The 16,076-nt window shown below is 40.1% G+C and overlaps 1 protein-coding gene across 4 annotated transcripts in view; it reads left to right on the forward strand.

The window, feature by feature from the left end:
- CSMD1 (CUB and Sushi multiple domains 1) overlaps window positions 1-16,076 on the forward strand; it is a 963,313-nt gene that overhangs the window by 725,887 nt on the left and 221,350 nt on the right. For all 4 annotated transcript variants that reach the window (XM_083495378.1, XM_083495379.1, XM_083495380.1 and 1 more), the window contains 4 exons: window positions 3,368-3,550; window positions 6,626-6,952; window positions 7,934-8,128; window positions 10,965-11,103. In XM_083495378.1, the coding sequence (XP_083351504.1) occupies window positions 3,368-3,550; window positions 6,626-6,952; window positions 7,934-8,128; window positions 10,965-11,103 (844 nt within the window). The remainder of the gene's footprint in view (window positions 1-3,367; window positions 3,551-6,625; window positions 6,953-7,933; window positions 8,129-10,964; window positions 11,104-16,076) is intronic.

Below are 16,076 nucleotides of genomic sequence, written 5' to 3' on the forward strand. Positions count from 1 at the left end.
TCTGGCTCCCATCATGGTGTTCCTTTGCACCAGAAGCGGTTTAGTCTTGCTGGCCATATGACCTGGAAAGCTGTCTGTGGACAAACGCCGGCTCCTTCGGCATGAAAGCGAGATTAGCACCACAACCCCATAGTCGCCTTTAACTGTCCAGGGGTCCTTTACCTTTACCTTGTTATAGTTGCCTAGTAGGAAAATCATAAACTCTCCCAGATAAATGCAGCCTCGTTCTTTATGCCTGATTAGCATCTTGAAGGTAGTTGTCACAATGAGAAGTGCTCTGTAATGCCTGGTTTATTAGATTTCTTGTGTTCCTTTACAGAGCTAAAAATGAAATTGTGAACTCCAGTGGTGCTTATAAATAATTTGGACAGAGCTAAAACTGAGCATGAAAAATGGTACTCTCATATTCTCTAAGTGATAGGAGGGAGATGAGTAGCTGTAACATTTCACTTCGGTAGACACATACCATGCATTTGTGGAATTGTAGTACTTTACATTGTTCAGAGAAACATAAAAGGAAAGCTAAAATAACAGATATTCTTCCTATAACACTTAAGCTGTCAAGTATCCTATTAACTATTTTCTTTTGGCTTTTGACAAACACCACTGTGTCGATCACCTTCCGGGAGGGTGGTCCCGTTAATTCAGATTCAGCAAGAACAACAGCCATTCTGTTGCAGAATGGCAGTCTTGGCAATTTCCCATTTCTGAAAGGCAGTGCCAGTGGCAAGTTGCCATTCTCCAACAGAGGAATTTCACAGGGAAACTCTAGTGTGTAGTGGCTAAATAATAACTAATGACAAGAGTTATCAGTCTATATAAAAAAAAATTCCACTACAGTACAGATGTGAATTTATTAGTAATGCTAAGATGATTGTGTTGGAACCAATTGCTGCTGTTATTAATGGTCACTATACTTGTTTTGCATATATTTAAACTCTTAATTGAATCGTTACAAGCTACTTCTTGTATTTCATTGCCATGTAACTCCACCTTTTGCAGGCTTTTTCTCCCTTCATGCCAACAAGCTTTTGATGAATTGGATTCTAGTCCAGGAAAACTTGTTCTATGATAAATTTGTTAGCCTTTAAAGTACCATAAAACTCTTCGTTGTTTCTGTGTTGATCGTATACTTTAATAGGCTTTCTCTTCACTGTTTATGTGTTGAACTGCAATTAGTATTGATGCTGTGTAATTGGAATAACCACAGATTCACCCTCTACATCAATTGTTGTTCAGTTGCTTTTTACACATTTTTCCCCCCGGGTGCCCCTAATACAACTAGAGCAATTCATATATGGAAGGAAGCTTCTTGGTAGCATCTAAAACACAGCTGCTTAGCAGTGGCTACATTTCTTAATCCTGTGATAGCTTGAGGTTAGGGGTTTGCACAATGAATTCACAAGATAAATGAATAGTTATGCGTGTGCATAAAGTACTGGCTCTTGTGCAAACAACCAAAGTAGAAGCAGTCCAATGCAGGCCGTAGATTGGGAGATTTGACTAACGCCTGTCATTCCTGCTCCTCATTTACTTTAGGGATCTGAAAAATTGGGTGCCTTGTGACACTGTAGCCATTTTCCCGTTACAAAGATGAGCTGGTCCCATTCCCACATTTTCTGTATGATCACAGGTCTTGCTTTATTCAGTCATTCATGATCCTGAAGTCATAGTCTTATGCAGCTTCTGTGCCCTCTTTCACACCTCCATCAAAACACATATCCATGGCCAGGTCTTCAGTTGCCGTTCTGCTCCCTGCCTCCCAATTATGCATGATCAGATAGGTGATTATTTCTTCAGCCATTTTGTCATACTCATAATTGTAGTGGTTTAAATGGAAACTGTGGATTATTGGTCCAAAATGTATTAAATTTTAATTGTATTGTAACAGCTTGTTATAGGTGTACTATTTCTGTCTCCCATATGTTTTTACACCTTAGAAAAGCATGAAAACCTTTAACCTAGAATTCCCTATTCTTCAAATCTAATGCCCAATATTTATAGAATTTCTTGTATTTTTTGTTATTTGTAACATGCGTATATTTTTTCAAAACTGCCACAGTTCTTCCCTTGAAGGAAGAAAGCTGTGGTGCAGAAAGACTTTGATTAAATTCAGAAATGTATGATCATCTCATCCCAGTTTGTGGGGGAGTTTAATCTTGTCATTCTATTTACACTGAGAAGATAATAAGTCCCCAAAGATGGTAAATATTGCTGGTTTACAAACAAGATAAAAAGGTCTTTTTGCCTGAACCGCCAAACAGAGTACATGAAAGCAGGAAACAATTGAATAGGATTTATGTTAATATTATTGGCAAACCAGAGGAAGCTGATGTTAAATCTGAGCTGAAGAACTTCATAGTGCATTCTCAAACTTCAGAAAGTTCCTGCAGTTCTAATCACTTAGATCAAAAGAAGTTTGAGATGGAATGAGTACAAAAAATAATCCTAGAGGGGATGAAGTTTGTATTGCCAGTATAAGTAGGTTAGCAAAACAACAAAAATGGTTATCATTGTTGCTATTATTTCAAACAGTGTTTTATGCTAGATGTAGTATTCATATAAAGTCTACATTAGACAAGCTCAGGAGGAACTTAATTTGTTCCATTGTCAAACTTCTCTTACCCTTCAGAAGTTTCTCCTGTCTAACAAGCTCATCAGATCTAGTCCTTCCTCTGGACTCTCAGGCATTAGAAGAGTGCTGTAGTCTGGGAAAGGGTTGTGGTTCAGCTGTAGAGCTTCTGATTTGAATGTGTTAGGCCAAGGTTCAATGCCTGGCATCTCTGGATAGGGCTGAGAAAGACCTCTGCTTGAATCCTGGAGAGCTGTGCTAGTCAGTGTAGCCAAAACTGAGCTAAGTTGACCAAGGGTCTTACTCAGTATAAGGCATGATGTTCCCCACCAGTCTTCTCTTCTCTGGGCATAACATACCCAGTTCTTCAACTTTTCCTCACAGAACTTGTTTTCCACATCCCTGACCCATCTTCATTGCTCTCTTCTGAATCTATTCCCAGTGCCTCCACCTTTCTTAAAATATGGTACCTAGAATCAGACACAGTATTTTATTTCATTTTAAAGAACCCATTTCATTTCATTTTACTTTTAATTTGTGTACTGCCTCTCTAAATTACTATGCACAATGCAGTTTACAACAGCAAAATACACAACAATGAATATAACCTTATAATAATCTGATCCGATACAGAACATCATAATAAAACAGAACTTTAAAATGGAATGACTTATATAAAATAAAGTAATATTCAATAATGTAATGGTTAAGTAATCACTAGTGAAGCAAGTGTCTCTGTGTGCATGCAGAGTGCTAATTTTAATTCTGCCAGTTGTTTTACCTCCATTTCTATAGAAATAGAGAAAGGCGGCTGTGGTGATCCTGGGATTCCGTCCTACGGGAAGAGGACTGGCAATAGTTTTCTACACGGAGACACACTTACTTTTGAATGTCAAGCGGCCTTTGAACTTGTGGGAGAGAGAATGATCACATGCCAGCAGAATAACCAGTGGTCCGGCAATAAACCCAGTTGTGTTTGTAAGTTACAATTCATTTTCTTTCTTGACCTTCCATTACCTTTAGAAACAGCATGCAGCATACCATAGGTAGCATGATGGGTCAGTGTGTCTGGCTGTTAACCAAAGGGTTGGTGGTTCAAGCCCACCCAGAGATGCTGTGGGCAGGGTTCCTTCGTTGGGGGGTTGGATAAGATGACTCTCAGGACTCCTTTCAACTCTACAGTTCTCTGATTCTATCAGTTCTATTTTACTATGCCTGACCTCTTTCATATATATTCTAGTGCTTTCAATATAATATTTTCTTAATTAAAACATGCCTAAAGGAATTGACCATGCCCTATAGAACATGTATTTAGAGTGGACAATATTGCAAAATAGTCATAATGAACTTATTGAAGTTGCATAGAGTATTAATTAATTTAGGAATACTGTAGCTGTTTTATAACCAGCTGCAAAAGGTGAGAACTATATGCTATGATGTGTTTTTATATATATATAACAAAATGACATATATATATATATATATATATATATATATATATATATATATTTATGCACACACACACACTATATATATATATATATATATATATATGCACACACACACACACTATATATATATATATATATATATATATATATATATATATATAGGTTTTGGTGTCTTCGGGTGTCTTCCCGTGTAAGAGTTGGGGTGTCTAGGCGACGTTTCGACGAGGTCTCACTCGTCATCTTCAGGCTGGTGCTTTCGGCTTCTTGTTACTGGAACAGAGCAGGATCTCAGTGTTTGAGTTCCTATAAATACTGTTGAGGGGGTGTGGTGTATAGCCTCCAACGTTCTGGGCAGAGAGGAAGTTCCCAGGTTAGTGTGCCTTTTCTTCTTTTGTTCCTTAATTACTTGAGGGATATCTTGAGTGATTTCTTGAGTGATATTCTGAGTACCACTTAGGTGGGTCATTAAGTGTGGATTAGTTGCTAAAGCTTTCGTGTCTTGACCTCTTGAGCTTGTGAAGAGTTTTTCTGAGAAGATGGCTGTACTGCACTTAGTTGTGCTCTGGCTTGGCTTCGTGTATAGGGGCGAGCTGTGGTTTTGTGCCCTGTGCCAGCCAGATCTGTGTAGGGATTGCAGGGGGGTGCAGCATCCGGAGGTGCCACTATGGTTTGGCTACTGGATGGTGTCTGTAATTTATCTGTGGAGAGGGTCTGGGTTTGGGTCTGGTGTGGTTGATTGGTGATGGCGTTCTGTGTGCCTCTGGTTCTGGTGTCGGTTTTTGTGGGGAGGGCTAATTTCCAGATGTTTGGCAGGCGGGACGTGTCGTCACGCTTGTTCATGTTGTGAGGGTGTTTCTCTATCTCGATGGCTTCCATGATTATTCTCTTGTGGTGATGTTCCATGTTAAAGAGCAATTTGGAATCTGCAAAATTAATTTCGTGTCCTGTTTCTTTCATGTGTTGGAAAAGAGAGGAAGTTTTTTCTTCTTTTTTGACGGCATTCTTGTGTTCTGCGATACGTGCATTTATTCGTCTGTTTGTTTGTCCAATGTACGTGGCTGGGCAGACTTTGCAGGGTATTTCATAGACCCCTTGGTTTTCCAACTGGATTTTATCTTTGGGGTTTCTGAGGATATTGGCTATTTTTTGGTTGGTGCAAAAGGCTGTTTTGATATTGTGTTTATGGAGGATTTTGCTAATTTTATCTGTAGTGCCCTTGATATAAGGAAGGAGGGCCATGCCATTGTTTTCTTCTGTGTCTTGGTTTTTGGGGGGTGTTTCTTTTTGGATTAGCTTCGTAACCCTGTTTTGCTGGTATCCATTGGCGATTAACACATTTGAGAGATTCTGTAACTCAGTTGTCAAGTGGTCTTTGTCAGCCAGGCGTTTGGTTCTGGAGATGAGAGTCTTGGCTACGGAGTTTATTTGTGCAGGGTGGTGGTGTGATTGTGCATGTAAGTAGCGGTTGGTGTGTGTTTTTTTCCGGTAGATAGTGTGTCCTAGGGAGCCATCAGGTTTTTTGTAGATTAGGACGTCAAGGAAGGGAAGTTGGTTGTTGGCTTCTATTTCCATAGTGAATTGTATTTTGGGGTGTAGGCTGTTGAGATGTGTGAGGAAGCTATCTAGTTTTTCTTTCCCGTGTGGCCAAATTACAAAGGTGTCGTCAACATATCTGAGCCAAAGTTTGGGTTTGTGTTCTGACTTGTCTAAAGCATTGGTTTCAAAGTGTTCCATGTACAAATTTGCGATGACCGGTGAGAGGGGTGATCCCATAGGTGCTCCTTCTATCTGTTTGTATCTTTGTCCATTGTGGATGAAGTACGTGTTGGTTAGGCAGTGGTTGGTCAGGTCCATTTGATCTGGCTGGCACAGGGCACAAAACCACAGCTCGCCCCTATACACGAAGCCAAGCCAGAGCACAACTAAGTGCAGTACAGCCATCTTCTCAGAAAAACTCTTCACAAGCTCAAGAGGTCAAGACACGAAAGCTTTAGCAACTAATCCACACTTAATGACCCACCTAAGTGGTACTCAGAATATCACTCAAGAAATCACTCAAGATATCCCTCAAGTAATTAAGGAACAAAAGAAGAAAAGGCACACTAACCTGGGAACTTCCTCTCTGCCCAGAACGTTGGAGGCTATACACCACACCCCCTCAACAGTATTTATAGGAACTCAAACACTGAGATCCTGCTCTGTTCCAGTAACAAGAAGCCGAAAGCACCAGCCTGAAGATGACGAGTGAGACCTCGTCGAAACGTCGCCTAGACACCCCAACTCTTACACGGGAAGACACCCGAAGACACCAAAACCTGCATTCCTGTACCCGTGAAAATCTACGAAAGCAAATATATATATATATATACACGCACACTATATATATATAGTTTTGTGTTTTTTTTAAAAAAAAGATCCCCCAAACGAAAATGTGGCAGCAAAGTCACAACTGCAGGCTTTGTTTTTTAGGTGGGACTTTTCCCTACAACAATGGAAAACATTTCATTTTTCCAGGAGGTAAAGCCTAGACATGATGCCTTTTAGAATTTGTATTTTTAACACATGCATCGTTCAAAGTGTTTCATTTTCTCTTTTTTAATAGTCTCATGTTTCTTCAACTTCACAACACCTTCAGGAATTATACTTTCACCAAACTACCCTGAGGAGTATGGAAACAACATGAATTGTGTATGGTTGATAATTTCAGAACCAGGAAGCAGAATACATCTTATTTTCAATGACTTTGATGTAGAGCCTCAGTTTGATTACCTGACAGTGAAGGATGATGGGATTTCTGACTTACCAGCACTCGGTACTTTTTCTGGCAATGATGTGCCCTCCCAAATAGCTAGCAATGGGCACATAGTACGTCTTGAATTTCAGTCGGATCATTCCACGACAGGAAGAGGATTCAATATATCATACACGAGTAAGTGTGCATTCTCTGAGTTGTATACTAAACACAATGGGCATTATGCGGCTAAGAATAAGCACTTTTAAGAGCTAGGCTTCAGAGAGCTGAAGTACATGCTTAACAAACCCAACAAAATAATTAGGGCTTTAAAAGCACTTGACTTTGACTGCACAATGTCTTTCAGAAATATCATTAAGCATTTGTTAGTTTAAATCAGGATAGGGAAACTGTGGACTTCCAGGTGTTGATGGTCAGATAGCTCAGATGGTAGAGCGTGAGACTCTTAATCTCAGAGTTGTCGGTTCAAGCCCCACGTTGGGCAAAAGAGTCCTGCGTTGCAAGAGGTTAGACAAGATGACCCTTCCATCTCTACAATTTTATGATTCCATTAGCCCCAGCCAGCACTGCTAGTAATCAGAGATGGTTGGAGTCAACAGCAGCTATCTGTTTTATCTAGTCTGAGTCTTGTGTCCAGGCAGATGTTTTCAGAAAATTCAGAAGAACTGTGTGTAGGTTACTGCTTTTTTGCTGTTCACCCTCTAGCAGCTTGTATGCAGAGGTATAATCCCTTTGAACATAAAGGTGTCCAAAGCTATCATTACTAATCACTGCATGTTAATTTGGGGGTTGTAATTTTTTTTTTTGGTAATGTGCACATGAAAAAGAAATTAAATTAAACATTAAAATGCATGATGGAATTAAGCATTTCCCCACATGCATACTCTCTAGCTGAGCTGGGATATTTAGAAACAAAGTTAATACCGATCTCAGTAGCTCTGTTTGACTCAAAAACATATGTCACCACTGAAAAAATCGAAATGCTCATACATTTTGAACATGGTTGACTGCAGGTAGTCAGATAATCACTAAAGAATCATGTAAGCCCAAAGATAGGTCAGTTAAGGAGACTAGTTGTCTTGTTTTGAATCATGTATCCAAATATACTTACAACCAATTAATTAATTGGCTTTACTTTTTATTTCCTTTGGCGCTCAGCATTTGGTCAGAATGAGTGCCATGATCCAGGAATCCCCATAAACGGAAAGCGCTTTGGAGACAGATTCCTTCTAGGAAGTTCTGTTTCTTTTCATTGTGACGATGGCTTTGTGAAAACCCAGGGCTCAGAGACCATAACTTGTGTTATGCAGGATGGAAATGTTGTGTGGAGTTCAACTGTTCCGAGATGTGAAGGTAAGGATTTGACCGTGCTCTAGAATGCACATACTGATTTTCTTTAGATATTATGTATACTGTTGATATTAAGGCAATAAAGACAGCAATAAAATAAAAAATCAAAGACTCAGTATAAAACTCAGAGAGAGAAAGAGAGAGAGAAATGACAGGCATCCACGAGGGGGACACAATATCTTAACTCTAGAATTGTTTCGGATCTTAGTATTTGAGCAAGAAAACCATAATATTAAATGTAAGCAATTGGTATGTTATTTGTTGTTTGCTGCATGGTGATCAGTAGTTGATGGAAATCCCTGGAATATCTAGACTTATCTGCTTGGCATAGAAATGTTTGGGCCATTGTACTTGGAAAAAACTGAGCACAACATTGACTTCCCACAAGAAGAACCACAGCCCTCCTTTGTCATCCATAGGAGCATCAATGACAATATGTGGAGTTAGAGAATATTAATTACTGTTGATGTGTGTGCACATGCATACACAAATGTTAAAAGCAGCAATGCTTTAGTTTTCTATAGACTCTCACAAATTGTATCTAGAGATAAAAGTGGGTTAGGCTGCAATCATAATGATGCTTGTCTTGTTGAATACAGTTCTGAGTAAGCATGCATAGGATCGCTATTTTAATAAATGACTTGATATACAGCAGGGACAACAAAAATGGTGCCCTCTAGATGTTGGACATGCACCAGTCCCAGCCAGCATGCGTAGTTGTCAGGAATGGTGGGACTTGGTGTCCAACAACATCTGAAGGGCTCAACATTGGCTAACCTTGACATGCAGCTAAGATGTAGGTTCATGTCCAGAGGATTATTTGGCTGATTTAAGTCATGAAATCAAAAGCAACACTGGGAAATTTTGCCTTTCGCCTCCCAACTATACAACCTCTCCTCTTCTGCTAGTTGGCATGCTGAATATGGGTGGCAATTAACAAATAGATTGAGTGGCCTAACATCTGCTTTTGAATATTCTCCGTGTTAATAAATCTAACTTTAACAGATTTCATCTAGTGTGAACTGTAATAGGATTTGGGTGCTCTTTTACTTACACCAGCTGGTGTATCTGCCTACGAGCTTACATGCAGTGCATTTAACATGAAATAGGAATATTTATGAAGCAATGGCCTACTTCAGTGAGAGAAATAGCAATGCCACCCAGCCTGTTAAAAAATGATCACTCAAGAAGACTGGTTTAGAAGCCACAGGATTTACATAAAATGCATTTTGTGCTGGATTATATAAATTTCATTGTATGATTTCATAATTTCTTTGTTATATGTTAAATTTTTATCCCTCCTTTCCACAAAACCAAAATTTTCATATGAGTGGCTTAGGTTAGGCTGGAAGATTGATTGGCTTAAGGTCGCCCAGTAGATTTCATGCCTGAGTAGGGATTTGAGCATAAATATTCCTGGTATAAGTCTAACATTCATTATACCACACTTGCACACACTCAGCTGCTATGCAGACAACTAAGGTCACATCCGCTTGGCTACCTCACATGGCTACCTCAAAGAATCCTGTGAACCTGTAGTTTGTTAAGGCTGCTGGGAATAGAAGCTCTCTGAGGAGTAAACTATACTTCCCAGGATTCTTTGGGGGAAGCCATGTGCTTTAAATATAAGGTGTGCTTATGACCTAATTGTTTTAAGACTCTGTGCTGGTATCCAAGCCAATATTGTATTGGTGCTGCTAGGCCAACAGCTGCCATTTATACTAGATGTGCAATAATAGAACAACATTTTGCCTTCATTATGGTACAGAGAAGGGACGCGGGTGGCGCTGTGGGTAAAACCTCAGCGCCTAGGACTTGCCGATCGCATGGTCGGCGGTTCGAATCCCCGCGGCGGGGTGAGCTCCCGTCGTTCGGTCCCAGCTCCTGCCCACCTAGCAGTTCGAAAGCACCCTTAAAAGTGCAAGTAGATAAATAGGTATCGCTTTATAGCGGGAAGGTAAACGGCATTTCCGTGTGCTGCGCTGGTGCTGGCTCGCCAGAGCAGCTTCGTCACGCTGACCACGTGACCCGGAAGTGTCTTCGGACGGCGCCGGCTCCCGGCCTCTAGAGTGAGATGAGCGCACAACCCTAGAGTCTTTACCCTTTATGGTACAGAGAGGGCGGGGGAGAGACAGGGCTTGCCAGGGCACAAATTTACAGTGGTACGTTGCAAGACGAATGCCTCGCAAGACAAAAAACTCACTAGACGAAAGGTTTTTCCGTTTTCGATTTGCCTCGCAAGACGAATTTCCCTATGGGCTTGCTTCGCAAGAGGAAAACGTCTCGCGACTTTGTTTCCTTTGTCTAAAAACAAAGACATGTTTTGTTTATAAAGTTAATTTATTTTCCCTTCAATTTTTGAACTGCTCTTTACAGTATGTGTGACTTTAAAGAGCAGTTAATAAACTGTTGTTGTACCAAATTTGGCTTTGTTTGGACTTTTTTTGACCATAGGAACGCATTAATTGATTTTCAATGCATTCCTATGGGATTTCGTGATTCGCAAGACGAAAAATTCGCTAGACGACAAAACTTGCGGAACGAATTAATTTCGTCTTGCGGGGCACCACTGTATAGCACCAGGCAGCTTAGCCAATATATGGAGCAGGTGAATTGGTGCAACGACAAGCAGGAATATGGAGTGGTTAAGTGAAAGTACAGAGCATCAGAATTAACACTTAAGAGTGCCTTGTGTGTTCAACACTGAAGGATATTCTGCACTTTCTGGTTGTGATAAGGCATGCTGGAAGTTGCAGTTGAGCAATTTTATGCAATGTGATTTATAGCATTTCTCAGTTGGGATTACCAATCTGATTGTATCTTTCTGTTTCTCTTCCAGCACCTTGCGGTGGCCACCTGACAGCATCTAGTGGCGTTATCTTGCCACCAGGATGGCCAGGTTACTACAAAGACTCGTTAAACTGTGAATGGGTAATCGAGGCAAAGCAAGGGCACTCTATAAAGATCACATTTGATAAGTGAGTATCTGAAAAACAGATCCGCAGCTGAATGTTGCAATTGTTTGAAATGGTAACAGTGTAGATGCTGTTGAATTACAACACACATCATGCCTGACCATTGGCCAGGCTAGCTGAGGCTGATGGGAATTAGAGTCCAACAACCTTGCCCAGCTGTCTCTTACTACCCATTCCACCATGTTGCATCCAAATGAAAGATGAGACAAGGCCTGGGACCAATTACTATGTGATTCCTGCACTCCCAGAATTAGCAGCCACTCCATCTGGCTGCAGCAGAAATGAAATCGTAAGGCCTGGTTGGGCTGACTGCAGTTTGGTTCCACACTCTCCTTCAGTGGCCACTCAGTTTGGTCGCCTTAACAGTTGTCTAACATTACGTAATGATTGGTACCATTCCTGACCTTGCCTTATCTTTCTCACTTCCCTTTCTATCCCTTTCCCCCCTTTTAGGTCTATCAGATTATATGTAATTAATTGAAAATTCTAAACTGCCTTGTGTGTAGTCATAGAAAGGTGGTATAAAAATACCTCATAAACATCTAGACGGCCACAGCTTCCCCATCCCTCTTTTAAGGCATTGTCACTACACTTTCTTGTAAACCAGGGGTAGCCAACATCTGCCTGTAGAAAATCAGACGGCAACCCTGTATCGGGAAAATTTGTTTTACAAAAAAATGTTTTACCAAAAAAAAAGTGCTGTAAGCTGCCCAGAGTGGCTGGGGAAACCCAGCCAGATGGGTGGGGTATAAATAGTAACATTACTATTACTATTACTATTATTATTATTATTATTATTATTATTATTATTATTATTATTATTATTATTGTATAATTCAGGTGAGCAATATATTTATCGCAATATTCAAACCAGATTAAGGGACATTGAAAAACAAAATGTCGAGTAAGCTGTACATATAATTTGCTCCCCCAAGTTCTATGGTTTAAATAAAACAGTTCACAGGGTCACTTATATCTCAAAATTAATAATTCCAGTTGAAACGCAGGGCCTTTATGTTAGCCTAATTGAACTTTCCCCCCTCAGCTTTTGTTTTTAAAAATTCCCAGAAATGATAGACATTGTGGGTGTTTTTTGAATGTGCCAGACAGTGTAGAACATACTCTTTTCTACTGTCCGACCAGCTACACAAACGTGCTATCCCCTTTTTTCAGTGGTCTAACATCACGGCACAATGAAAATATCAGACTCTATCTGACATTAACCTGGGCGTAACTGCAAGGGTGGCTGAGTTTTTGTCTTAGAGTGGTGAACTTATTGTTTCTAGAGATATAAGAGGATTGATGAACAGTCTGGGTTTGAGTTAATGCCTGAACTTAGCAGCAGTCTATATGGTATCTACAGTCATTATGTAGATGTTTCTGTAACTATTCAGCATTTAGTTATGGGCATTAGCGTTTTGATTTCCCCTCTTAAAAAAATAATTGTTTTTGATAACTACATGAATAATACATTTCATCTGTTTTGTGTGGCGGGGGTCATGGGACAGCCCTGTAACATCCCTTCTCCATTCAAACAGAATGGTGTAGAATCATTTGCAGGGATTCATTTTTGGTAAAGAAATGTGATGGCAAAGCTTTTCCCCTTTCTTTCAAAAAACAAGGGGAACTTATTTTGGTCACCTTGCTTATAAACATAGCACCCCCCCCCCCCGAAAAGCTTTATTATTTTTGTCTAACCCTTGAGAGTTATCTTTGGGAAAACATTGGGATACAATGATAGCCTCAGGGGCTACATTTCCATTCTGGCACTGAAAGCGACAGAGATTTCTGTGACACCAACTTCAGCCTTGCATTAATGTGGACAGTAATTCTCTATAATTGCTAAAAGAAGCTATCATATAGGGGAGCTGTGTATTCCTAAATATCAGATGCAGGGAACACACTTCAGGGAATTTCCTGCTGAGTAGCATCCGACTAGCTGCTGTTTAATTATGAATGTTGATTTAGATAAACCTTGGTCTAATCCAACATTAGTTCTGTGTAACTATCCACCACACAGAGTTCTGTATAACTAACAGAATAACCTGGATCAATTTCATGTTGCTGGGTAATTATATATTTTGAATGCTTTTAACAACCACCTTATTCTTAAGAACACAGTTGTAATAAGCCTTCATTCTTCACAAAGTTGGTGAAAGAGATGCCTTGTGTGTGAACAATTTACAAATATCTGGCTGTACTGAAACCAGTGGTACTCTAACCCACTGCTGTGGTTTTGATGTTGCCAAATCAAATATATCTTACAAACCCAAATTATTTTAAATAATCAAGAAGTGCCAGCTTGAGGCTGGACACCATGATGTTCTTTCATTGAAAAATCAAGATAGTTTACACATCTGGAGTTGAATATATGTAAATGAATTTGTTAAAGAGTGCCTCTGGAAGAATGGAGGGGTTAGAGAATATTTGCAGAGCATAACTTTTGATGGGATGAGTTCCAGCATCCTGAATGTAATCATGGAGGTTGGATATACATTAGTTCTTCACCTGTGAATAGTTCACAAGGTCCTTAGGAACAGTGTGTGGGAGGAGCGGGGGAAGGGGTGCTGTTGCCCTGATGGAATGATCATTTTAGCATCAAATACCATCTAATCAATAGGATTATAGCACAATGGTTTTCATATTTATTCAGTAATAAGTCTCACTGTATCCAGTGGAAGTGTGTTTAGATTTGCAGTCTTAATCAGTCTCTATTCAGGATTTCAGTTATGCAGTCTAATTCTATGTACTGTGTGACGACTTACAGTCAAATAAATGAACATAGTTTTTCATCATATATATATATATATATATATATATATATATATATATATATATGGTGAGTCCTTTAAAATAGGCCCTGTGGATACAGAGTACACATGTTCCATGGGGCCTCTTTTAAAAGACTCATCCTGTATATGATTGGTTACATTTCTAATTATGTTATCTAGTACAGTTTTGCCTCAAAGACTGATTATATTTGTATTTTGTTTTCGGTGAAACTTACTAGGTTTCATGTGTTTGTGTGCTTCAGTTGTATATTAATATATGGACGTAATACAATGTACATTATTTCTGGAAAAAGCCTTAAAAGATTATGTATTTCCTTCCCTCCCCAATTTAATCAGTTTATGGGATTTGTGGGTTTAGGTTCATATTTATGTGTGCCTGCTAATTGTTATATAATGTACAAGGGTGTTGTATATATTGTTTTCACAAATATTTCTTGCATAAACTCCTGTTTTCAGTCATCTGTAGTAAAAAACGACACCATTATCATGCTCCCTTGATCCAAGTAAGCATGCTTATTTTTGTCATGACTTCTGCAAAGTGTTTGCTATCCGAAGTAAACATAGGTAACTGCCTCAGACTGAGTGAAGCCATTGGTCCATCTATCTCAGTATTGTCTTTACTGACTGAGAGTGTCTGTTCTGAGTACATTCCTAGCCCCAGTTGGAAATGCGGGGAATGAACCTTTGAACTTCTGCATGCAAATCAGATCCTCTGCCACTGAGTTACGGCCCTTCCCCAGTTCTGTTCCACATTAGATATGAACGCAGGTCTCCTGCAGCTTTCCTTCGTCCTTTGAGACCAAACTTATTACCGTTATAGAGCTCTACTATGTGTCATATCTGGTTCAAAAGGTTAGCAGTGCTACACAATGAGAGTATTTTGTTTCTACATGAATGCCTTTGGTGATGCCTTCGCAAACAGGAGGAGGGAAAAAGGCTTGACACAAAAACTGCAGTAAAAGGTTCATATTTTTCTAGTTCAAGTGGCTGTCAAATGCATCTACAAATATTTAGGCGCAATTAGATTGTGTTGCACATCAGTCAGAACTGAAGCCAAGCTGTATATACCACTGGAGAACTAAGTGGATTTGATGAAGAAATGACCCTTGGAGGATGATTTCATGCTCAGTCAGGCTTTGTGAATCTAAAGTTATTAAACTGGAAAACACTGTTTCCCAGGAGACAGGGAACTAGACTGGAACGGAGTGGAGGACCATGGTTCTTCTTGGGCCACCATTTCCACTGACCTCTTTAAATAACCCCGCTCTTATTCCTTGCTTTGTGTGTCATAGTGATAATGATTTTCCATATGTAAGAGTTAATGGCTCAACACCACCAGCTAATTCAAGAACCAATGAAGTGAATGAAAAGTTAGGTAAGAAAGGACTTCAGTGCACCTTCTGATAATATGTCATTGGTGTGAGAATTGTGGCAACACATAAGAAGCTCCCATATACAGAGTCAGAGCATTAGTCCATCTTGTTCAGTATTATCTACACTGACTGACAGCTGCTCTCCAGGATTTCAGAATGGGATCTCTTCCAGCTTTACCTGGAGATGATGGGGATTGAAACTGGTATCTTTTGCATGGAGAGCATATGCTCTTACCACTGAACCACCACAGCTCTTCCATGAGGGCCTCTGTCCTCCCTGGACTGCTCTAATATTACACTGAGTAGTGTTGTCAGCTCTGGATAGTAGATCTCTAAGGCCTTCTGCAACCTGGAATTTCTTGGTTGGAGCTGCTGGAGGCCTAGTGCATGCAGATCACGAGGCCTACCTGTCAGAGATCTGTTTTCAGGGGAGGGCAGACAGGAACGTACAGAGAGCCTCCTCCTCTGTTGAGCAGCTGCACTTCGTCAGAGTCTGGGAGGGGCAGTTTTCAGGAGACAAGGAAGACAAGAGAGAGTGGAGCCAAAAAACTGCTACCAGGGGAGGGAATGAGCAGTTTCCGTCGCTTAGTTTTCCACGTAATGAAAAAAGACGGAGAGAGGGGCTTCCGGGTTTTCTTTGCTGGAGGTGAAATAGGAAGAAGGCACTTCTGGATTCTGCTAGCGATTGAGGCAGACATGGTTTTGAAACTTCTGCACTGTACATAAGTTTGCACTCAATAAATCCTGAAAAGAGAGGCTGGAGTCCGGGCTGTTATCTTCACAAGCATCCACACTCCCTTCTGACACTACC

The sequence above is a fragment of the Podarcis liolepis genome (genome assembly GCF_965112155.1).
Source record: "Podarcis liolepis genome assembly, chromosome: 3".
NCBI lineage: Eukaryota > Metazoa > Chordata > Lepidosauria > Squamata > Lacertidae > Podarcis > Podarcis liolepis.